Source organism: Ambystoma mexicanum, chromosome 3p (assembly GCF_040938575.1).
Source record: "Ambystoma mexicanum isolate Mex_15411 chromosome 3p, UKY_AmexF1_1, whole genome shotgun sequence".
Taxonomy (NCBI): Eukaryota; Metazoa; Chordata; class Amphibia; order Caudata; family Ambystomatidae; genus Ambystoma; species Ambystoma mexicanum.
The window spans coordinates 1,205,979,934-1,206,005,939 of NC_090925.1; the positions used below are offsets into that span (position 1 = coordinate 1,205,979,934).

The 26,006-nt window shown below is 43.8% G+C and overlaps 1 protein-coding gene across 1 annotated transcript in view; it reads right to left on the reverse strand.

Moving 5' to 3' along the window:
• Positions 1–20,127: 20,127 nt before the first annotated feature.
• Positions 20,128–26,006, reverse strand: part of COL23A1 (collagen type XXIII alpha 1 chain) — a 395,547-nt gene continuing 389,668 nt past the window's right edge. The window contains exon 27 of the mRNA XM_069652640.1: positions 20,128–25,804. Within this exon, the coding sequence (XP_069508741.1) occupies positions 25,724–25,804 (81 nt within the window). The 3' untranslated portion in view covers positions 20,128–25,723. The remainder of the gene's footprint in view (positions 25,805–26,006) is intronic.

The window sequence follows — 26,006 nt, forward strand, 5'->3', positions numbered from 1 at the left end:
ACACTTCCTGATACTAACCCTGGGGGTGGTGTACTACAGGAGGAGCACCTTGAAGCAGACAAGGCTCAGGGTGGTGAGGAGATTCCCCAGGGATGAGAGACAGCGTGTGTCCTTTGACAAGGAACATCTTTCCAGATTACCCAAACAGGTAATGACGTATTGTCATTGTAATGTCCCTAAGCTACATATCAAACCTGTGGTTCTGGGCACAAGTATCATACAATCTGAGCAAGCCTTACCAATGGAAAGATCCTTCAAGGTATTTCAGGATAAACACCCTCCTTACTGCCAAAGGTATAAAGTGAAGGAATCTAGAAATGTTGCCTTAAATAAAGTGTCTTCCCCTGTAACAGCAAATTATAAAGATTCCATTTTAAAAGACCTTAAGGGAAGTAAATCTACCCTTAAAGTCAAACAAACACTTAAAAGAACTGACTTTGTTGTTGAAGACTAAATGTTCCATAATTCTATGAGTACTGGGGTGAAGAAGAGGCCTGAAAAGGCATATTGTAGCAGTAATCAGGTAATTAAACCTAAGAGCCCACACCTGAAGCAACCTTGGAGACATAAAAGGTCCCCTCAGGTGCAGGCAATTACAAGGAGTTGGAACTGTGACTGGAGTGCGTGCAGTAGTAGCATAAGCAGAAAGAAGAAGGCACAGAGCTGGCAAACCAAGCAGAAGCGGGAGAACCAGAGGGATGCTGGAATGTGGATGCAGCAGATTTCACCTGCTTGTTCTACGATGTTCCTATTCCCCCAAACTCTGCAGTGGAGAGGCTGCACAGCGGAAGATGTGCAGAGAGGCTGTATTTCCCCATTTGAGACTGATTGCCATGGTTCCTGTGCAGAAGACGTGTCGGAGACTGAAGCGAGGGGCTGTGGGCGGGTTGCACATCTCAGGAGAGAAAGGGGCTCCTTGAATGAATGGCCGGACCGGAGACACCTGAGCAGAGGAATGGTGTGGGTTCTTGTGAAGCCAGAAGCAGTAGAAGCTGTGCGCAAAGTCGTGGAAGTAGAGCAATCCGCAGAACAAGGATTTCAGAAGCTGGTATGTCAAACCTGGTGTTCCGATTCCATGCGCAAGCACTGCCAGCAGCAGTATCCAGTCAAAATCTTCACTAACATAGAAATGTCACTCATAAGGAAGACATAGATACAAATGCTTTATTGCATTTTGAAACCATCACAGTAAATATACCAAAGAAAATTAACTTCTGTTCGATTTCTTAGGCTACAGAGAAATAATAGTACGAGGTATGATATCAAGTATAGACAGACAAAAGTGATCACAGTTCAAGGGTGCTTATTAAACTGTATAGGTATAGGTGGGAAAACGCCTAATCCAAACCTAAATATAAGATGAGAGCAAGCTATGACCATCAAATCAAAATAAGGCAGTCCTAGTGGTGTCTTGTCAAATAAAAGGGCATATATTAAGAAAAAAAACTATTGACAATCCTTATGCTAAATACAAAAGAGTGTTGCATAGGGCGCACAAGAAATAAAGAAGTGTTCACAAATGATAAGTCAGGATGCGGTAGTCATGGTCTGCTTCCCCACGATTTGAGCACAGGACAAGGCTGGACTCTGGAGCACAGCTGTTGTAAATCGGGGCTTCTATGCCCGCTCTTGCCCTCTCCGCGCCTCTCCCTGGAGGTCTCCTTCATTTCATTATCGGAATGTGGCTTCACCTTTCTTACAGTGCTGGCAGTTGCCTTGGCGATGGACCACGGCCACGCTGCATTCTGTCAAGAGGCGCGCCACGAGGGGTGCTCACGTGACTGTGTCAGCAGGTGCACGCAACTCGGCACGTCTTTTGCGGAAGCATAAATAATGGACTAGCCCTCTAACGGGTGCTTCTGATTGAATCTGTTTCTTTCTAGGGGCACTACTTCATTGCTTGAATTCTTGATCTTCATCCTGACGAACCCAGCTTGTGACACCGACCCACCGCTGCCTGCTGATTTTGCCCTGGATTATTCTGCACGTTACCGACCCTTGCCTCCTTCCGGACTTCTTTCACGTGCCGATTCAGTTCATCAATCTGCAAGCTTCGTTGCCGAACTCTCTCTCCTGTTGGACTGTTTTTTTCCTCATTCCAACCACACGGCTTCGCCTTGCGGAGTCATCTCTGCCAACAAACTGTGTGAGCCATGCCGCATCGCACGTTCTTCAGCACAACAGAATGCTTGATTTCTTCAGCGTGCCTTCAGGTACTATTTTCTCTGCACCGTGTGTGCCTACCATAGTCCGGCTCACGGCTCTGAGTTGTTCGTACTTACTTACAGTGTGTTAGAGCACGTACCAGTGGCTTTTCATCCATCTTCAGAGAACTGCCTTTGCCTGTATGTGACCTCGGGACGCCTTGCAGTAGAAAGGTACACCAACCCGACACTAGAGCAACCCTTGTGCCTTTTGGGTTAGTTTCCCCTACTAACCTTTTTTTTTATTTTATGCTATTGTTTTCTAGTGAGCTATCTCATTGCTTTTCCCGGCCATCCTGCTACATGACTACCTTCTTCTTGTACGTACCACCTGATTCAAAAGAACCTGGTAAGGATGTTTAGAGATTAGGAGTTAGTCATAGTATAGGGACTCAACACCTGGGTATTGATTATTCATATCTTCCCTTTAGATCTAAAGAACAGCTCATCCAGTCCTAAATTCCTAATCCATCAAGATCCATCTATCAGGTCAATTAACACACCAAGAGTAGCTATTTCAGCCTTACCATTGACTGTTAATAACTATTTGCTTTCTTTGTTTGCAGCTTGGGTCTCTAGCGGTGTTGCTACCCGCTCTTTCACTTAATCAATCCCTCTGGTTGTCTCTGACCACAGCAGAGGGGTGTATTGAGAGGAAGAGCTCACTCGACTGAGGAGACCTGGGTTAAGGAATAGCCCAGGCTCTTCAATCAAGTTGAATGGTTCGGGCAGACACCTCATCTTCTGGGTTCCAACTCCTTCTCGGTCGGTGAGTGACAGAATCAGAAGCCTTGACATGGAGGTGTCTGATACCCTGACCGCGTTGATGCAGATGGTCACGGATCTTCGATCCGACATGACTGCAGCTCACAAAGCCCTTCGTCAGAGGATGGATGATTTGCAGAGTCAAATCCGACCATTAACCCAAGCTAACGAGTCTATGGGGACTACACCCTCATCTTCAGACTATCCACTACCCAGACAAAAACCCACGCAGGTTCTTATGTCTGTTCAGTTTCCTCTGGCTCCCCCAGAACATTTCTTATGCGACCCAAAGCATTTTTGCACATTTATTAACCAGTGCAAATTGCATTTCCTCTGTCGCCATCCTCTTTCCCTACCTCCACAACTAAAGCTGCCTTTTTTCTATCCTACCTGGGAGGTACAACTGCTGCATGGGCGAATCATCCGTTAGAAACTAACAGTTATGTATTATATGACTGCGCTGCATTGATAACAGAGATGAGCTGAGTGTTTGACACTCGATACAAAACCCAGGCTACGGATTTGGAACTGTTGAACCACCGCCAGGGCAATACACCACTGCTCGGCTACATGGCCAGGTTTAATCAACTAGCGGCCGAGACGTATTGGCCAGAAAACAAGAAAACAGTTGTCTTCTATAGGGGTCTGTCAGATGAGTTAAAAGCCACCTTGGCTACAGTTCCTGTGTTTCCTGTGGGCTTTCCTGATTTACTAGAATTAGTGCTCCAAATCGAAGCCCGTTGTGCGGCGACAGAGGGTGAACGTAAAACAGCAGCTTATACCGCTAATACGGAATCACCTTTGCCACTGCCTGAGCCCATGCAGGTCAGTGCCATCGGGGGCCCTTTGTATTGATTATTCATATCTTCCCTTTAGATTTAAAGAACAGCTCATACAGTCCTAAATTCCTAATCCATCAAGATCCATCTATCAGGTCAATTAACACACCAAGAGTAGCTATTTCAGGCTTACCATTGACTGTTAATAACCATTTGCTTTCTTTCCTTGCAGCTTGGGTCTCTAGCGATGTTGCTACCTTCTCTTTCACTTAATCAATCCCTCTGTCTGTTTGTCTCTGACCACAGCAAAGGGGTGTATTGAGAGGAAGAGCTCCCTTGAGTGAGGAGGCCTGGGTTAAGGAATAACACAGGCTCTTCAATCAAGTTGAACGGTTCGGGCAGATGACACCTCATCTACTGGGTTCAAACTCCATCTCAGTCGGTGAGTGACAACAGCACACACTCAAGCTTTCCCAACACAAGACAACAGTTCCTTTCTCAGCTATCAGGACCGTCGATGGCCAAGTCGATTTCTCTGTAAAAAGTCTATTGCCTTTGAAGACCTGATGTATTCAAAATAACAACATAAATGTCCTTTGCAATGGTATGTTGGGTGATGCCTTTTCACCCTTGGATCTCCCCCTTCCGGGCTCAGATCTACGAACATTTCTTAGTAATATCTGGTCCTTCAGTAGTTAAGTTTCTTGCCTCCGAGGGTCTGACAGACTCAACACAATAAACAAAAGTTCAACAAAAGCTTCAAAGTTCTTCTTGAATTTGTACTTTCTCTGTTGCTTTCACGGGTCGCTGGGTGATGGTTTCTCTCACTCCTGCATCCCGCTATTCTGGGCTCAGACCCTTCTCAACTGTTTGCCTCGCCCTCCTCAAGTTCACTTCGGCTTTTCACAAATACCCTCACTTGGTATAGCCAATAGTCTTAATGTCTTTTTAAATCATGCTTAATGTCTTTTAAAGCCTTTCTAAACAGTTCACTGTGGACATCCGTCTGTCGGGTTCATTCTTGTTAACACACTGTTCTTTGGGGACTTTAAGCCTCACCTCTTTCCATCGGCATCCCTCCGTTGGGTTCACTCTTGCCAACACACACAATTCCTTCTACTTTCTTACAATGTGGGATTCACTTCCCTTAGCTTTACGATCATCTGCCGGTCAAAGACGTTTGAGTGTACAGAGGATTTTACTAGACCCCGTATGACTACTTTGACCCTTTTCTCGCCTTTCCCAAGGCCTTCTGGTAACAGTAGTTTCAACAATCGAGTTTCTCGTGTAAGCACCCACGTGGTGCCATGCTCATCTGCAGCTGGCTTTCCCCTTTCTTATTAACAGCTCTTTGTACTTTCCTCAATTTGCTGTTTGCTACTTTCTTTCAACAAAGTGTGGCTTCTTACCGGCTCTCTCTTCGACTCACTGGCTGTGACGAACTGCTTGGCTTCTCTTGTCTCTGGAGTCAAAGCCAGTACCAGAGTGGCGAGCGTCTCCCCCTGGGTTGGTTATCAGCGAAGGAGGAACACATGTACCGTTGACACCTACTGTAACACACACTGGCTAATTTTCGCGGTCTTACAATTCCTTCCGTGGAGGTTTCACAGGCCTTGGTCAGAAAGGGAAAGGTTGCTTCTCTCCTTGTTACCCTCTCGGTTTGTGCCGTCTGTCTCCTCCTCTTGAACTGCCGTACTTGGATAGCTGAGTCGTCGTGCACTCTGCTTTGCTCGTATTGTGGTCTCATGCTTCACCTTTTATCCCTGTGGAAGGGAAAGGGTAATTAGGTGTGTGTGATTCTGGTCAATTGCCTGACTTTGCCTGACCCTTGTGTTGGGACATGTCAGGTAAAAGGCTCTGGTATTTGTCCATTGTTTTTCACAGGGTGTGAAAGTGTTCAACAGAGCGGTGCAGGGGGTGGGGGTAGAGTGTTTGAATATCCTATGGGGTAGGATGGGGAAAAGGTGTTATAAGAAGGAGATACCACGTCCTACCCGTCAGTGTCTCACTTCCACTCCCTGAGGACCCACCATCCAGGTGATCCTCCCTCACTGGTCCACCCCCAGGTCCTGGATCAAATAGCGATGGCCGTGTCCTGGCCTCCTGGATGACAGATCCCTCGGGACTAGTACGCAAGACATCTTCAAGTTTCTCACATACCTTTCCCCTATGCGAGGTGGATATGCCTGTTCCTTGTCCAGGCCTTGTATTGTCAAGACCTGGACGAGGACAGGGACAAGAGATTTCCAGGATCTCTCGCATATTCCACTGTTTGGTGTTGGTCAATGTAGGTAGAGATGGAATGGTTTTACCGGTTTCTGTACAATAACCTATGAACTGGGTTTTAAGATCTATTTTGGGTTCCACTGGTTCAGGGTTATCCCAGTGCCATATTGGAGAGTTTTGGGAAAAGTAATTTGCCTGCCAAGAACTCTGGGGTAGGAAATCTCCATATGGAGGTGGAGTTTCCTGTAAAAAAGTAGAACATTTGGTAAAATCCCTCCCCAGAATAACTTCTTTGGGGAGCCCCGGTTTATGGCTGACGCTCCTTCACAGGATTCACCCCTGATTTCAATGTGCACAGGTATTTTAGGGTACACTTCATTGTCTCCATGTACACATGCAACTCTGACTAGGGCCGCATTATCCAGAGCTCTGGTGGAAATTAGATCGGCCCGTATAGCAGTTTGTTTACTGCCTGAGTCAATTAGGGCTCTTGCCTGTCTCCCATTTACCCAAGCCTTTTTGTAGGAGTTTGACATAGACAAATGCTAAAGGTTTCTGGCTCTTCCTCTGGTTCTTCCCACTCTTCGCCCTTTAAACAACCTATTTCCACAGGTTCATCCCTGATATTCTTGGGACAGTGCCTACTAAATGTCCTGTTTCTCTGTAAGAAAAACAGATTGGAGGAGTTGGTTTGCCCCCTTTTATTTCCTCTCTTCTACTTTCCTTTTTTCGCCTTTGGATCAGTCTTCCTGATTTCCACTCTATCTGATGGTAAGCCCTCTTTACTTCGGAATGCCCACCCTGGTTTATCTATTCCCGGAGGTTGAGGTCTGTGGAGAGGTTTATGATCTTTTTGTTCCTCCCAACGATGGACCGAGTGGAAATGTTTAACTGCGTCTGAATAGTTTTGTGCAGTATCAATGGCTAGTGTAGGTCGGTTCAACTGCAGGATGGCTTTTTGCAAAAACGGGGGTAAAGATTTAGTTAACTGCTCTAGGGTGATCATCTCTGTCAGTTCTACTAAGGATTTGTCATTAATCCACAGGGCCACAGTGTTTTTGACACATTCACCCATTTCGAAGGGGGTTTCCCCTGGGTTCAATCTAATGGCCCTCAACCTCTGCCGATAAAAGTTGCAGGTTTGCCCCATTCTTTTTAACAGTCCCTCTTTGATGGATTGAAAGGTGGCTCCCTGTGCAAGATTAGGTAGCTGATAGGAGGTCTCTAGTTTGCATTTCGGTAGAGGGGCTAAATCGCATCTTTTAAGATTCTCTCTCCATCCTAGCTGTTCAGCTAGGCGTTCGAAGTTTAAGAAAACATTTCCTAAATCTTTGCCTTCAAGATATGGTAGAAGCACCCCCTGTGGTAGTAAGGGTCTTGCTTGTAGTTCAATTAGCTTAGTGAGATTTTCTTGAAGCCTAATCTCGGCCTGCATCTGATGGGTCACCAACTGGTGATGACATTGGCTAGGTCGGCCATTTCTTCTGGTGGTGTAAGGGTCCCTTCTGTGGATGGTTCTGAATCAGAAAGGAAACAACTTTTGACTCCGTCGGATAAGGTCTCAAAATCATCTGATTCTTCTGCCTCTGAGTCGGTCGAAGTAATGGGTTGCAGTAAATCAATCCCTAAGCCTGATGGTCCTGCAAGCGATAATGACTGGGTACCAAAATAAAAGGTTCGGAAGGAGGGTGGCTCAGAGCACTAGGTCTGATAAAGGAAAAGTCAGGTCGAATCTTCAGGAATATTCGGTCCTAAGGTAGTATGTGTAATGAGAGAGAGGAAGGGTATCTAGTAGTACTTGAGTTTTAAAGAATAGCTCCTGTTGTTCCCTGCTGGCCTGCCCATAAACTGAGAGAACACCTCTTTCAGCGTGGATACACGGTCAGAATCAAGGAGGTCAACTATTTTATTTTCGCTGTCTGGTGGTACCACAATTATTATCATGGGTTTCATTTTTTATCAGTTGAATCACATCCCACCTTTAACACCATGTGTAAGGAAGGCATGGTATCAAGAATAGACAGACAAGTGATCACAGTGCAAGGGTGTTTATTAAATTGTATAGGTAGGGTAGAAAAACGCCTAATCTAAACCTAAATCTAAGATGGGAGCAAGCTACGACCATCAAATCAAAATAAGGCAGTCCGTTGTACTGGTGTCTTGTCAAACAAAAGGGTTTATACTAAGAAAAAAACCTATTGCCAATCCTTACGCTAAATACAAAACTGGTCTACCCCCATGAACTGGATCCAATAGCAATGCCTGTGTCCTGGCCACCTGGATGACAGATCCCCAGGGACTAGAATGTGAGACACCTTCAGGTTTCTCACAGATAGCATATGAAAAATAAGTGCAATGGATCCGATGGTGTCATCACTCCTTTCCCAGCGTTGACCAGGGGATGGCAGCTACTAACTGATGCTGACACTGGAGCGGCTACATGAGGGAGGATCACAAGCGGAAAGCAACTCTCAAGGGGGTGACATGACAATCAGGTGAGACGTGGTATCCCTGCCAATTAACGGACATTAGACACCTTCCTACAACTCATGAAAACACCATGACATACTGCCAGGCTTCCAAAATGACTGACTCCAAAGGACCTGTGGGTAAAATACCCACCATACTTATCTTTTGGCAATCCTACCAATCCCCTAAAAAGTACTGGGATGAGGAAGAATAGGAGTATCGTGAATGAAGAGCACTTTCCCAGTACTGTGATGAAGAAGATCCCCAATGACTCGCAAGAGTTATAACATCAGTACTGTGATGATGGGGAATAATGGCGGAATGAGGATTATACATAGTAATTGCATAAAACAGTCTAGTCTTTCCCAAAATCCTAATGGCCAGAGCCAGTATAAAAGCAAGGAAAGACTCTGGAAGTGTGAGAGCGGCCATCCCTGGAGGACCTGGCTGCAGGATTCATGTGTTACAGGAGACAGAACCGTGGACTACTGTTTGGGGCAAAGTAAAGGAGAATTCCTGCACCCCCAACCGCCTATGGGGAGCAGAGAAGTGATGGACAAGCCAAGGGGACCAGCCTGCACCCTCCAGAAAAAAGAGGGAACCCCTGGGCATCAATAGGGTGCCACAGCCCAAAGGTAACTGAAAACTGAATGGGAATCCAGGGAGAGAGTGTCCTGTGCGAAGAGCTGCCTGCGGGAGAAGACTGCATCTCTCAGAAGCAACCGAGAAACAGAGGGACTAGGAGGCATTCCGTGGAACCAGCCAGCTTATACAGAAGAAGAAGTCAAGCGGACTTAAGAAGAAGAACGCGCTGCAGGGACGCTAGATGCCGATAGAAGACATCTGTGCATTTGCGGGTGTTAGGAGGTTGCTTCCACCTTACCAGACCTCAGGAAGACACCAGAGAGCCCTGCAGGAACTGGGAAGAGCAGACAAACCAGAAATCAGAAGCGGCGAGCATTATGCTGAATGCTTGCTGCTGGAGTACCACGGGAAAGATGAAATACGCCAGGAAGAACCAGTGAGCCCGCGTAAGGGAATCAGGAACAACTGGGCGTATCGGCAGACATGCCAAACACCATTAATGAATAAAAGAGCCCCTGAAAGAATAGATGAAAGTGAACATTGTTATAAAATGATAAAAGTAATCAGAACAAGAGACTTACAACCATGTGAGTGTATGCAATACACAGTTGAAAGGAGTCCTGTGAGAATAGTATACCAAGCAGATGCAATACCAGAAAAAGCTAATATAAGAGACTTTCAGTATTGGAAATGTGCGTAGAGTCCACATAAGAAAGCCCTGGATGGGGAGTATACCAGGCAGTTTGAAAGTGTTAAGAAAACCCTATGTAAGAAAGACTTGGCAGGAGAGTATACCAGGCAGAAGCAAGCTGTGAAAGTGTTCACGAAAGAAGGTTCCTGGCAGGAATGTATACATGGGGGTGCTATTTGTGAACATATGCCTTTATGAGAAAGCCGTGACAGGAAAACATATCAGGCATGAAGATGAATAACGTGTAAAACAAAATTAACTCAAGAAGTCCTGATCAGAGCCCATTAGGAAAAGGCAGAGGAAATATATTAAAGGTGAAAAGGAACCTGGCAGGAAAGTAAACCAGGTATCCTAACACCTCAAGAGACTGATAACCCTGAAACGAAACCAGAGTGAAAGAAAATCTGTTGGAAGTGAATCACCCTCCGGAGCAAGGACCTCTATACTTTGGAACTTTTTGTGTTGGAGCTACACATTTTCTTTTGAACATTTATACATCACTCAAGGCCAAAGACATTTCCCTTTTCACTTTAGAATTGCTTTGTTAGACTATGAGGGCCAGAACAGAACTTTCGACACAGGGTGTTTTTTGTTTTGCACATTCTGACTGTTGACAGATCCTTAGTTTTGGTTTTAGGTAGGGAAACTCCTCTGGGACCGAAAGGCATCTTCCCAACCCGTTTTATTTTAATAAAAGTCTTTGACCAAAACTATGAACCCCTTGTGTACAGTTTCATTCCAGACTCCTCACAGAAGGTAACGTTTTAATTGGGAAATGAAAGCATTGTGGTTATCCCAAAGAAAGTTATGACAGCAGCCAAAAGAGCTCTTAATAATAATCGTGAAGCCCTTTTCGAATCAAAACCTAAAAACAGAAAAAATAAAAGAATGGTGTATGCAAGTATTTTCAAAAAACTATCTTAAAAGGTTAAAGATTATTAATAAACAATGGAGGATTTTTCAAAAAACCAATTGACATAGGAGCACTCTCTGATGGCGTTCAAGAAGAATAAGAATGTCAGGGACTTTTTAATGAGAAATTATATTAGACTGGAACCAGAGAGACAAAAAGCATATTATTATTATTATTTATTATTAATATTATTATTATTATTATTATTATGATATTTATTGAGTGCGAACCTAGCTTTGAGAAGCAATGGAGCGCTTTACAGAGGTGTACAACAGTACAGATGCATAACAGAGTGCTTTACACAGGTATACACCAGAACAGATGCATAACAGAGTGCTTTTCAGAGGTAACAACAGAACAGATATACAGCGGGGGTAGGATAAAGAGGAGCAGAGAGGAGGGTTACAACTGTACTTGATTGTAGGGAGGAGAGGTGTGGGCAGCGTCTAGTGAGACAGGTGGCACGAGGGCCAACGTGATGGCTTAGGTGTTGAGGAGGCAAGACTCATTGAAGAGGCGGGTCTTGAGTTCTTTTCTGAATTGTAGGAACATGTGGGCACATCTGATGTCTCGTGGTGTATGCAGAGAAGGCATGTTTTCTGGTCTTTCTGATCTTTTGCTTTTTGTAGTGCCAAATTTTAAGTCTGTGCGTGTCCTGACGTCTAGTGGTGCGCTGTCCACCGGAGATGCTGAGTTTCTTTGCAAGGTAGCTGGGTGACTTTAGGGCGATGCCTTATAGATGATGCAGCAAGACTTGAAGGTGATTTGTATGTTCAGTGGGAGTGAGAGAAGCTCTAAAGGGCCGGGGTGATGTGATCGTATCTGTGTAGACCGTTGATGAGCCATGCAGCTACGTGTAGGGCACTTCTCAGGGGCACACAGGAAGATGACGGGAGACATCCGAAGAGTGCATTGACCCCATCCACATGGGATAGGACCAGTGCTTGAATGGTGGACTGTCTGGCAGGAGGAAGGGCTTGGCTTTTCGCAGGAGGGAGAGCAGACCCCAAAGCTGTCTGAGATTTATTAGCTATGTGTTTCTTGAAGGATAGAAGTTTACCGATGTGGAACCCGAGGGACCTGGCGCTGGAGGCGATATCGGGTGTGAAGCCCTCAAAGTTCATGGTTGATAGTCGGGTCTGTATGTATGGGTGTTCGGTGTTGGTGAGGAGTAGGAATTTGGTCTTGGAGGGTTTGAGCTTCAAGGATGCACTGGGGATCCAAGACTGGCTCAGCGAGAGGCAGGTTTTGAGCCTATGGATGTCCTTGATGGAGTCAATTGGTGTATTGGTGGATTTTGTGTGTGGCTAGGAGAGGTCTCAGCGGCTCCATGTATAGATTGAAGATCAGTGGGAGAGGATGGAACCCGCCAGGACTCCGCATTGGTGATCAAGAGAAGTCCATCTGAACAAACTGCTGGCGGTTGGCGAGGTAGCACCTGAACCAGCATAGGAAAAGGTTGCTGATCCCCATACGCCAATGTATGGTGTCCATAAGCGTCTGGTGGTGTATTGTGCCGAAAGCGGCTGAGAGGTCGATAGAACCAGGAGGCAAGGGTGGCCGTCATCAAGGGTGTTTGAGGCCATCGTCGACCAACTGTATGGTTGCTGCATCTGGGTGTAAACCCGGATTGGTAGGTTAAGAGGAGAGGAGTTGTGCAGCTACCGCTTCCTCAATGATTTTGCCTAGGAAGGGAAGATGGTTGATGGGGCGATAGCAAAACAATGGGGTTTACCAGCTGCCTAGGTATATTACCAGTGGTAGAAGTGTAAGAAAAGAAGTAGTGGAACTATGTTCCCTGCTGGCCTGCCCAGCTCCTCACAAACCCCATTGCCACGCCCCCTCCCACACACAATACAAACCCCCAAACACATTTGCCTGCTGTTTAAGGGAATGTTCAGTGCAGTGCACTGAAAGTGCAAGTTTCATCTTCTTCCTACACTGTTATTTTAAAATTAAACCATTCCGGAACGATTTATTTTCTAAAATGAAAGTATAGGATCTGTAAAAGTTAATTTAAAAAAGTAGAGGAGCACCATTCCCAACCGCTACCGCTCACTTCGACCACTGTATATTACCCATGTGGTAAAAGTGTTGTATGTTACTTGACCAAAAACAGCAAAGAGATCAACATAGGTTTACAGTGGAAAAGGATTACAAATAATTTTACTGATTGTGAATCCAAGAAGGGAGTAGTTTCTTACCTGTTACTCCATTTCTCCAGCGTTGGTATCTTTCATGGATTCACATCCTGTGAATATTTCCCGTCGTCAGGCTGGGAAAACCCGGTAACTTTAGTATAGTAGTTTTCCTATGGAAAAAACATTGACACCTTGCGTGTCCTATCGACGTTGTTATGGTTGCTTTAGGCAGTACCAATGGGCCATCGGGTGTATAGCTCTACCTGTGTGGCTTCCTCTCAGATTTTAACCTCTCCCCAAAAAGGAGGATGCTGGAAGAGGCTGTTTGCCTGAAGGGGAGGGCTGGAGGGTGCATGTGAATCCATGGAAGATACCAAAGCTGGAGAAATGGAGTTACAGGTAAGAAACTACTCCCTTCTACAGAATTGGATCTTTCATGGGTTCACATGCTGTGAATAGACTTTGTAGCAGTAAGAGAGCCTGGTGGTGCAGAACAGGCAAACAAGTCGCAGAAGTAAGGCAATATGATCAACAAGAAAAATACATTAGTTCCAGTCAATGCAAAAAACAGGAGCATAGCCAAAAACCCCAGAAGCTGCAGGGCTTACCTTACTGGAACAGGTGTTGGAGCACAGCTCGTCCCACCTGTATGCCCTGAGCACGCTGTTGATTCAGACAGTAGTGCCTGGTGAACGAGTGGGGCACTGCCCACGTCGCTGCCTTCCAAATGTCTCTGATCGGTATGCCTGCCGAAAGAGCCGTTGAGGTCGCTGTGGACCTTGTAGAGTGAGCACTGGGAGTCGACTGTAATGGTTTGTTGGCTTTAGCGTGGCAGAAAGATATAATTGCCGCCACCCAGCGTGAGATACCTTGTTTAGAAATCAGCCTCCGATTATTGAAGGGGACGAATGCCACAAAGAGTTGTTTGGATGCTCTGTACGACTTAGTGCGATCCAGATAGTACTTTAAAGCCCTTTTGATATCCAGGGAACGCAAGGCTTTTTCTGCCGGAGTAGAAGCATGAGGGAAAAAAGTTGGTACGGCTATTGTAGTGTTCTTGTGAAAATCCGACGGAATCTTTGGAATGAAGTGTGGATTTGTAGAGAGAAGAACCTTGTCTTTCATGAAACACAGATATGAAGGGTCTATTACCAGAGCCTGCAGTTCCGATACTCACCTGGGGGACGTAATGGCCACTAGGAAAATTGTTTTCTAAGTGAGAAATGTTATGGCCGCCGTTGACATAGGCTCATACGGTGGTTTCACGAGGGCTGAGAGCACCAGGTTGAGACTGAAACCGGAGAAAAGCTTTTCTTCGAGGGAAAAGACCTGAAAAGGCCCTTGAGGAAATGTTTAATCAACCTATCACTGAAAAGAGGTTTGGAATTCCTTTTTCGTGTGAATCTTGAGATGGCCGCTAAGTAAACCTTGATAGACGACATTGCCAGATCATCCTTTGCTAACAGCAGAAGGTAAGGAAGAAGTTGCTGAGGTGAAACACGCAAGGGCTGTAAGTCGTAAGTCAGGTTGTCAGGTTGCTGAGAAAACCAAAAATCTATTTGCAGATGAACGCTAGGACAAACATTTTTTGGTGTAGTAATTAAAGGAAAACGCCTAATAGTTTGGCACTGGATGATAAGCTACTCTGACCCTCTAATCAGGTTCCCAATATCTTCCCTATGTTGGAAGGGAAAGAGGCCGTTTAGTGGGTTGCCTAGTTATGGACAGAACTTTAAATACTGGCTTGTCCGGGAGGGACAACATTTTTGCTTTCCCCGTCCAACCGTCTTTTGTGTACCAGTATACCCTTACGGTTTTGGTTGACAGTTGATACTCCGGCCTATATAAGCCTCAATTAACCCTGTTGTTATTTTCTGCTGAGAAAACCAGACACATAACCTTTTCCTCTTATGGGTGTATGATGCATTGGTAGATGGAGCCCTTGCCACAGCCAAACCGCAGCGACAATCCTGAGGTATATTCAGGAACTTGGATTGGTCAGGAGCCATGTGGTTAGGTTGAGGGAGCCCGGGTTGTGGTGCCACACCATCCCCTTGTTCTGAGAGAGTAGATCCAGCAAGGGAACACAGGTGAAGAGGGTCTCCCCTCGCCAGGTGAAGAAGGTCTGAGAACCAGGTCTTTCTGGGCCAGAACAGGGCTACCAGGATGATTTTGCAGGGAACCTTGTAAATCATCTGAACCGTTTTCATCATCAGGGGAAAAGGCTGAAACGCGCAGACGAACATCCCTGTCCAGGGAAAATAAAGCGCGTCCCCCCCTGGAATCTGGATGAGGAACTCTGCTGGCAAAGTGAATGCACTGTGTGTTCTCAGTGCTGGCGACCAGGGGGAGTGCCCCATGTCTTGAATATGTATGCCACCTGGGCGTCGTTCAGTTTCCATTTGTGCATCTGAGAAGAATCCCTGCTGAGGTAATCTGCCTGTATGTTTTAAATCCCTGAGAGGTGGAAGGCCAAGATCTGAATCCTGTGTTGTGTGGCCCAGTGCCAGATGGTTTGGGCTTCCTGGGAAAGGAGTAGTGAGTGTGTGCCCCCCTGCTTGCGCAGATAGAACATTGTCGTGGTGTTGTCTGTGAGAATCCTTACCACAGAGTCTCTGATGAGGGGAAGAAAAGATTTGAGCGCCCAGTGTACTCCTCTCAACTCCAGGACATTAATATGTAGGGATGCCTCCGTGGGAGACCACAGACTCTTGACTTGGAAATGGCCAGATGAGCACCCCATCCGGCCTGCGAGGTGTTGGCCACAATGGTGTATTGAAAACCCGGTTCCACCAGGGGCATACCCTGCGCAATGTTGACGGGATGAGTCCACCACTGCAGGGCATCTGCCAGAGCCCAGGAAATGAGTAGCCTGTCCGACCAGGAACCCTGTATCTGGTACCACCTGTAAGCAAGAAATTCCTGTACGGGGCACATAAAAAGACAACAATTTGGAATTAGTGGGATGCAGGACGACATGGTGCAGAGGAGAGACATGTACAAGCGAACCGTGACCGATGTTCCTGGTGAAAACAAGCCCGCCAGGGACAAGAGCTTCTCTATCCTTTCCTTCGATGGCTTGACTTGATTGAGAGCCATCTGGAATTGGGCTCCCAGAATGACCAGATCCTTTGAGGGTGTCAGAAAGGATTAGCTGAAGTTGATTTCGAAGCCCAGACGTTGCAAAAGGAGCATAGTGGTGGGAAGAGACTCCAACGTCCCCTGGCAAGTCGTCTCCCTGACCAACCGGTCTTCCAGGTACAGAAAAACATGGTGCTTGCTTCTGCAGAGGTAAGCTGCAACCGGAGCCAGGCACTTGGTGAACGTCCTGGGAGCTGACTTTAAGCCAAAGAGGAGAACCCGAAACTTGTAGGGGCTGTTTCCCACCATGAACCTGAGAAACTTTTGATGCCTTGGGTGCATCGGGATGTGAAAGTAAGCATCCTCGAGATCTAGAGACGCCAAACGTTGCAATGTTAGCATCCTGAAACTTTGGTGTTTTATGTTCTTGTTGAGCGGCCGCAGGTCTAGAATGAACGCCATTTTCTGTTTGGCTTCTTGACCATGAAAAACCTGTAATAGGTCCCCTTTCCTTTTGCCGATGAGGGAACTCTCTTAGTTGCCCCTTTTTGCAGCATGAGACAAACCTCCTGGTGCAAGATGTGAAGGTGAGTCTGAGACATTTTTACTGGAGGAATGGGGAGTTGAGGACCCTTGAACACCGAGTGGTCGTATTGGACTGCTTCCAGCACCCATCTGTCTGTTGTGTTTGCATGCCACTCGTCAAGGTGGTGCGCCACCCTCCCCCCTAGTTGTCTGCCCTTGTGGCAGTCATTGTTGAGGCTTGCTTTGATGGTCTCTTTGTGAAGAGGATGATCCTCTTTTGTCTAGCCTTGGTATTCCTTGTTCCTTTGGGTGGTCTGGAAAGAACACCTGAAGCCCTGGGAGTAGTAGGTGGACCTACCATATCCCTTGTCTCGAGAACCCGAAAACTTTGCGTTTCCTGAGACACTGTGAAAGGAGCGAAAGGAGCCGAAGGTGCGAAAAGATCTTCTACCCTGCAGGGCCGTAAGGGACCTTGCCCTTTGAGAGTCTGCTTTCATGTTCTTCAAAGCGTTGTCAAACTTTTACCCGAAAAGAGTTTCCCCTTCACAAGGCATGTCCACAACTTTGTGTTGGACCTCTTGGCGGAAGTCAGTACAGCGAGTTGGCAGCCCAAACCGCAGGTCTCACATGACCGAAATAAAGATTTCTTTGGATCCGAAGATCCCATAACGGGACCAGAAAACCCACCTTTCTCGTACGAAAAATTGGAAAACTGCGAAAGCTGCATTGAAGAAAACTAAGTTTTCACACCAAAAGACAAATTCTCTGGAGAGAACGCGAGGTGAAATCTGAGGGGAAGCTCCGGGGGTGGAGCTATACACCCAACGTCCCATTGGTGCAGTCCAAAGCACCCATAACGACGTTGATAGGACACTCAAAGGTGTCGACGTTTTTTCCATAGGAAAACTTCTATATTAAAGATACCAGGGTTTTCACAGCCTGAGGACGGGGAATATTCACAGCATGTGAATCCATGAAAGATCCTATGCTGGAGAATGTGATTTACATAATAACATTTTCTTGTGGTTGTAGGCAAGACAGTGAAAAGTTAAAAATAAGGATTATAAACTTCAAAGCCGTTTAAAGAATGAAATAGAGTAGGCACAATTAGTCAAGTATTTTATGGCCAAGGGCCATTGTTTTGATGAGTTTGAATGGCCAATAGTCCCAACAACTGAAGGGTGAGATCCAAACAGCATAAAACAGAGGTTACTAAAAAGGAGAAAACAAATATTTCTGACTAATAGACAAATGGTAATGAGATTGATTTGAACAAAGTGATTGAATGGCACAAAATCTAGTAGTGGGCCTAAGAATAAGAATAACATAATAAACAATTGATATCATTGTTTGACTTCTGAATTGAATTTGGCTAAATTAGAAAGCTGCATGATTATATTAGCTTATATACTATAATAAAAGTATGAACCATGATTTGACGTGATGTCATCTTATACTGTATAGACAGTGATCTCAAACATTTAGACAAACAATATATGCATACTAACATTAGAAAATAAGCTAGTGAACGTAACAATCCATTTCACAATAGCACATCATAATAACACTATGTTATATAAGTATATCAAAATTGTGATGGTTTAGAAATCATGAGGTTAAAGACGTCAGACTGAATTTTTAGAGCAAACATGCTTCCAAGTAGAAGGTAAGAGGACTGCACTGCTACACAGGGAGACTCCCTGTGGCTTCCCCACAATCAAGATGTTGCCAACTGGGCAAGGGCCTTGGGTTGCTGGAAAATGCATGCAGTACACTGTGTTCTCACCTGCATTTCCAGCCACCTGATTGACTGAGCTCCCCTCTCCGATTACGAATAAAGGATTTCTTTCAATCATCACATTCCGTGATTCATTTTGGACTTAGCCCCTATTGATATTTACTCTGCATGGTTTTTCTGACCTGTTATGTGAGCACACAGCACCTAAGCAACTTTGGCTTTGGCCCTTTCTTCCATCAGTCATGAATACAGCATTTCCTCTGAACTAAATGGCAAATACCTAAAATACTTGAGTAACAAAAGTCATGAAGATGAGTTTCAAAATGGTCAATGGTGTAGTAAAATGGCACAATTCCAGTGAAACTGCTAAAAACCTGGCTGTTTGACAAATATGACTAACCTGAATTTGGGGCATCCCCCCTGGTCCCTACCTGACTTTCTGCTGCATTTATTGTCATGCGTATGTATCATACTCTTCCTGTGTTCTGTTTCCTAAGCTTATCAGCGCTGTGATACTTACGGGTTTGGGCGCGGTTAATAAACGCAATAAATAAATAAATGTGGATTAAAGAGGCCCAAAGCTTCATCATAAATCAAATGATGTGTGTTTCCGAAGCACAACTTTGGGTACATCGCTAATGCTTGGTCATCGAACGGGGAGGTCCTAGCTTCTGTCATAAGATACCAAAGTTAGTGGCATTAAGATGGACCAGAAAGTCAGCTTTTGTATGGCAGAGAAGAGTATGTAACCTTGGAGAATCTGTCCGGGCAGGTGAAGGCTCAGTCAAGGTTTGAAAATGATTTGTAGCAAGGATGTAGGCCTTAGCGGGTCTCCATGTAGAGGCTGACACTGGCTCAGCCCCATCAGTATTTTCTTTGCACTCACCCTGCAGAATCTCTTGGCTGTGCATCTAAGATTACAGGAGAAGAATTGGTCTGCTTCATTTTGCTTACCTCAGATAAGCAGTGCTCTGAAAGAACTCTGCAAGACTTGCATGAGTCACAATTTAGGTGTCTTCAACCCAGTATTTTTTCAAAGCTATCCCAAGAGCTACAAGGAACTATTAGAATGTTAGAATTGTGGTAGGGGAAGAAAGGGGATAAGGAGGGCAAGGGCAGGTAATGTAGTAGATGGCACTGAAAACATGAGCAAATGTTCCTGTATGCACCAGCAGTTGCCCAAACTCAGAGCCCCCCGGCAGCATTGGGCAATGCCATGCATGCATTCTCCTTCATATGATCCCACCTCTGTGATGCCATTAGGAGAGCCATACCAGAGAAATATTCCATCTGAGAGACCACCATCTCCTTTCAAGGCCTTTCTGTAAAGAATCTCCCATCATCAGCTCGGAGATTACCTGTAGCCTACCATCCTGCCATCTTGAAACTGTAATGATAGGTACCCGGTTTGAGGCAGAGGCTGTACTCTCTCGCTTGCAGATAAAACATTAGTCCACACTTTTTAACTTACGCATGATTTTGTGGTGAACAATTTTCTCATTTCTTCCAGTGATCATTATTCCAATTCAAGGTTCTTACAGGCAACATCCCACCTGTGGTTGGTTCACCGTATTCTGCCGAACCCAACTTTGTTTCCTCTCTGTATTTAGTTCTTAAATTTCCCAGTACCACGAGTAGCAACAACAGAGGACACAGCTTGCATTTAGCGATTAATATATAATCAAACAGCCAATGTCCTACTTTTAAAGCACTGTGGTAAAAAGACACGTCCATGGCTTTGTAGATATTGAACGTGCACGATGAAGTTTCCTATGGCCATGCATGAGGAGGCCATCCAGTCCTGTTTTTGCTTGGAATTCTGGGAATTTTAGTTGTCCTAAAATTTGAATGGGGAATAAAAAAATATAAGTCCCAGAATCCAAAGAGAAAAAAAAACAGGGCTGGATGGCATTCTCACGCATGACCACGGGAAGGAAACTCGACAGCTCTGGATACGTATTTAACATGCAAGTTTACATTTTTAATTAAACCTTCGAAACCAAAAACAAATGACAAGTTAGCAAGTTTATTCTCGGTTACAACTTAAAAGGGTCAAGTTTATTATACATATGCACACAATAAAACAACCTTTACAGCGATGCAATTCTGTGAGCATGAAGACCAGTTTCAGCGACATATCTTAGTAAAAACAAAGCACGTATTTTTAAAAACACAAACCAAGCCGTAAACTCACATACATTACAGAACAGGTGATTCACATGTTACTAAAAACAGAAATAAAAAAATAAACACCTTCATTTATTTAAGAAATGTTGTTCCCAGTTATTCAAAGGTACTGGCTTTAACACTGATTTTTTTCTTGATAAGAACAGGACAGACAAACATCTAATTACGGAAGCTACTGTTAAAGGTGCTGCATCTTTATATGTGTTCTAATAATGACTTCGCTGTTGCAAGCAATTCTTTTTTTTCTACAAAAATTGAGTGGTTAAACAAAGTATACCGGTAAAAATCATACACCAATTGATACATTTTTAAGCTCTGTAATACATTCCTTAGAGTGAATAATGTGCATTGAATTAAATGGTGAGACACACATGTACGCGTAGGAAGCAATGTTGCCTGCTGTGGGCAAAGACAGTGGGCCTCATTACAAGCCTGCCGGTCCAGAAACAACGGTGGCAGTAAACCAGCCGCCACCGTTGTTTCTGGAACGGCAGATTACGAGTTCTGCAGGCCGGAGGTGTCACTCCCGCCAGGTCTGACCTGGCAGGAGTAACGCCACCCGCCTGCAGACGGAAATGGAAACACCGGCTCTGTCATAGATGGAACCAGTGTTTGCATTGTCCCCATACCCATGGATTCCTACGGGACTACATGGGAATGGAGATTAATGGAATTCTGCCTCCGGAATTACCGGGTCACAGGGGTTGTAATGCCCCGGTGCTTCCGGCAATCACAGAGGCGGTAATTCACTATGAGTCCGGTGGCAGCCTGCTGTTTTTTCCGGCATGGCTACCGCCGGACTAGTAATGAGGCCCAGTATCTCAATGTAAAGCTGGAAAGAATTTGTATGGATTTCAACTAAACCACTAATCCATAAATGTATAATTCTTCCATACCCAATCACATATTCCGATAGCTTCCTTGAAAGGGATGGAATCTAACAACACAAAAGACTGAATGCTTTCCTTGTTGGCGAGGTGGCAATGTGCTGAAAGCTGTGCTTCTCTACTCTCCCTATATAATAAGTAAAAAGGTGTTGGTTTCTAACAAGGCACCCACTGACACCAGCTGGTTATATTGTACTTTTTAAGCAACTGAGTTCTTAATAAAACACACAAAATAAAGCTGAAAAACACATGACAATGCCTGCTATTTATACATCTGAAAAACTTCTCGCATTAAACAAAAAGATGCATTTTGTCCATTTCTGACCGAAAATGTTCACCTTCCTCATGGCAGTTTTAAATGAATGAAATATGCATGTACACATGTTCTTTATAAAGGAGCTGGCTAAGCGATGCCAATGTAAAGAGAATATCAGTATAAACAAGTCACAATTGAAATGTGAAGTCGTCTTACAATTTGGAACATACTTTACAAAACTATTCTTGTATGACCCCATTTGTTTTATCTTTTGCAATTACTTGAACATTTTTGCCAAAACTGTACAGAAAAAACACATTAGATGCATGGCCTACCACAAGAAACTAGAACACTCACATTAAAGTATATGGATACCTTTAAGTACCTTCACTTGTGATACATTTATGATCTACTGTAGTTTATATATATATTAATGTGTATAATATATCCACACGTGTACAATAATAAGCATATGAAAAGCGTCTGAGGAATTGTGTACCATGTATGGCACGGAAGCCAGAGCAATTTGTACAGGCAGAATCTCCAAGATGACTTGTAATGTTCTGAACGTGCACTAGATTGGGATGCATTCTTTTGGATAGTACGGTGGTTACATTGAGTAGTCAATGTTTGAAGTGATTGCATTTGGTCAACCCCAGAAAAATGCTGCAGAGTTTGGATAGACTCAATCACTGGGGCGGCAGCTGTCTCGTGTGAGCTTTAATAAGCATTCCGTGGACACAACTCATTGCTTATAAAATGTGTGGTATTTTGAGAGATCCGAAACAGAGGATAGTTGCGATTGGTTATGTAGAATATCTTCATATCACATTATCACGTAACAATATGTGTCGAATACAAGATCCCAGCACATCATACATGCCAATGCTGCTTCCTTGGCCAACTTTTGCTAAGAACAGTATACATCTAACAGGAACCTCCTAAACAAGTTCTTAAATTATAGATAATGTTGTACAACGGCTTAGAGTGGCACTCTTCGCAAACATTTTTTTTCTTAGAATCATACTCTCATATTTCTCAAAGTATGAAGTCTATAGCAAATTTCAATTGAATTTAAAGTGCTGATGTTTTTTCCGAATTGTGTTTTAGACAACTTGCCCAACTGTGGTGCAAGTGCAAGAAGACCTGCAGCAAACAGTACAGTAAACAAAACCTGTGATAATTAATATGTACAGAGGATGTAAACCGAATACAGCAATCCATCTAGGGTGGATAGCTGACTAAGAGTATACACAATTCAACAATCAGTAATGAACAGACTTTAGATAAAAATGTTTTTTGTAAAATGATTTTGTAACAAAGCATACCTGGACACCAATTCTATGAATAGCATTAATCACTTGAGAAGCATTGCACATAACAACAAGGCAATGCAGAACTTTTTCAGAGCTAATATTGTAGTAAACATACATGTTCTTTCTCATAAATATGTGAAACTGTGCTTTTGGGGATCAACCTGAGAAACCACACGTGATTGGGCACTTGCCTGTCCAATCAATCGACTGAGATATGTACAATTTGGAGGGAGCTATTCTTCTCAGAGTAATCTGTATATAAAGGGCTAAGGACATTTATAAACAATGCGCACGCTTTAATGTTGTGTTCAGAGTTTTAATTGTGACATTAACTAGATATGGCAATGAGACATCATAGTAAACCATACACTACCAAGAACTGGCCAGGCCAGTCTCAGTACAATTTACAGGGATTCAAATTATCAATCAATTGGTTAATTTCATGTTTAGATCTGTTCCATTTGAGGCATATAGTAGGTGACCCCGAGAGGTCAAAATTGCAATCGTGTGGCTTTGGGAGTAACCGCTTTTGCTGAAGGTTTCCCTTGATGATGTCTGCATGTCTGTTTGGATGAATTCTCCAGTAATTAATTCTAAGCTGTTCTGTGCAGTGGTTCATTTAGATGTTCCACCAGTGTACAATGCTACGTCTGTGTACATCCTGTACTGCCTGCGTTAAGAACTTAACACATACTTGTAGAAAGAAATCTCCAGCCTTTGCAAAGAACTACAAGGAATCAATTTTGTCCAAATCAATCTTTGACATGTTTAGTTAATTATGATTACCACAAAATAAATTAAAGTGAATACTCTAGCATCAATTGTGTAATTCCTATGTAGAGATTAAAAATGTTGGACGATTTTAGATTAGATGTATAGCCATAGTAAGCAAACCAGACTAGGTACACCTTACTGAGCATTTGATCCATTTTAATTCAGCAAAATAGATTAAATGAAAATCATATTGCTAATAGCCCAATTACACGCTCACATCATTCTCTACACATAGCTCTTTGAGAACATTCTTTGTTTACTTCAGCTAATCAAATTTAATATATACCTCAACTCTGCTGAAATATTGCACTGGATAACTCATAAGTGCCATTGGGGAGTCTAGATTTAAAATACCCATATGCAATACATCAAAGCAAAACAAACTCCTCCCCATAAAAACTCAAAGAGTGACTAACACTGTTCCATGAATATCTAGCCAAATTTTTTTTAAAAATGATAGCAAAACTTAATTGGGATACATGTGCCTTTAAAATGGAAAGAAATGAACATTATAGACTGTAAACTAACAGAAGTTCTTAAGAACATAATACATTTACAACAACGTCACCTCTAACTTCCTCTAGTTGCATCTATTAAATTAACATAAATTGGTGCTTACACAACCGTATATATATATTTTTTCATGAAGCAAGACACCAGTGAAAAATATAATACTGCAAAAGACAAGCAAAGCATAAAGAGAAATATTGCTAAAGCAGTCAGCAAATACTATACTTGCCAGGCGGGCCCAGCTCAAATGAAAAATCTTGCTGGCCCATTGTGGCAGATATTTGATCACCTCAAACTCCCTACTCTGGTACATGCCTACTGGAATCCTAGCATCCACTTTGGTTTTGCTGATTAGCTTTGCATTTTCCCACACTCATCTCTCTCTTTCAACCAAGTACTTACTGTAATAACTGTCTGCACAGTGTGTCTGTATGAATCCTCCTGAATAGAGATCCAGTACTGTGATGCATTTGCCGCAAAAGAGCCATGTTGTAGTCCCACATGGCTCTAAGAAGCCAATGGCAAGAAACATTCATGGATCGGGCATATTGACTGCTAATCTGAGCCACATCGGCTATAACAGCATGAGGTACAATCAGATGAACCACATTAAGAGAGAAACATCTAGAACACAAGATGTGTCTGATTTGGGGCCATGAATGGGGTGAGAAACAGTGAACTGCGATTGGAAATAATGAGTAAAAGGTTATTTGGCACACAGTGGAATACTTAAGTGGGCCAGATTTCTAAATTCGTGCCAGTAGCTTGAAATGAATACTGCCTGCCAAATTACACTATGTGTGTACATTAATTCTTTCCAACCTTGATATTCAAAATAGATGCACACAAATGCATTGGCTAAAAATACGTATCGGATCACTATTTACAAGTTATGAAAGGCTTGTGCAAAACCCTCAGAGTGGTTTGCGGAAGCACACATTGGAGACTGCAGTGCAAAATGTCCTACAGAATATGTACCAATGTCTGCTGGATTTAGTTGCTTCAGAATAAAGAGTATTAAATGTAAGGCAACAATTTCCATCTGTTTATATTTTAAAACAAACATTTTTACAGCTGTTCATTTTTAGTATATGTATAATTGCCTATTTTGGATGAGCTAAATGCATCTATATTGAAAGTGGTAAAACTGAATAATACACATTTCCAAGCGGACAATATATATGCCCATCAGACATTATGAAGCAATTTCATACCCACAGCACTATGATTTACCAAAAAACGGTCAATGTCAACCATACCGAAGGGTGCATTATGCACTTCTAGGTATGCACCACAACAATGTGGAGGAACACTCTCCGTCGTCCGGAGGATTGTCGTAGCGGGGTACAGCAGGCTGGTGTCATTTTTACTTTCCTGGTGGCAGTATGACGTCTTCGGCTTTACCACTCTCTGACACCTCCAATATTTGCAAAGATTTATTGCGAACAACAAAATATGCACTGGGGTAACCTCACATTGTGACATTACACATCAATGTCAAGGGTATAACCAATCAACAGATGCTTAACTCTGCCCACACAGACGTCCCCAGTCCTTCCACACAGTCTTTGTAGTCAAAGCTGAGATGTCTGGCTTCCGATAAATGTAGGACTCCGCTCGCTCCATCCTAAATGCAATTCTCTCATTTCTGCTGGGTGCAAAGACTGCAATATCTTCTAATGCTCAGGCTTCATTGGCTCCGCCTTCATTGTCCTTCTCTTTTTTGGCTTTGGTTTAGAAGACTCGCCTTTTTCATCCTTTATTGTTGCGGACAAAAATTTAGGGTGAATTCCACGTACGGAAGCAGGGTTCAACATTTTCATCATCGCCCTTCATGCAACTCGTGCAGCTAGTAGCACACGTTTTTATTTTGTTACCAGATGATTTAGTTAGTCCAATTAGAAACATCTGCAACGAGCAATAAAAACATCCACCTCCGCGTGCATCTCTGTGGCGTTC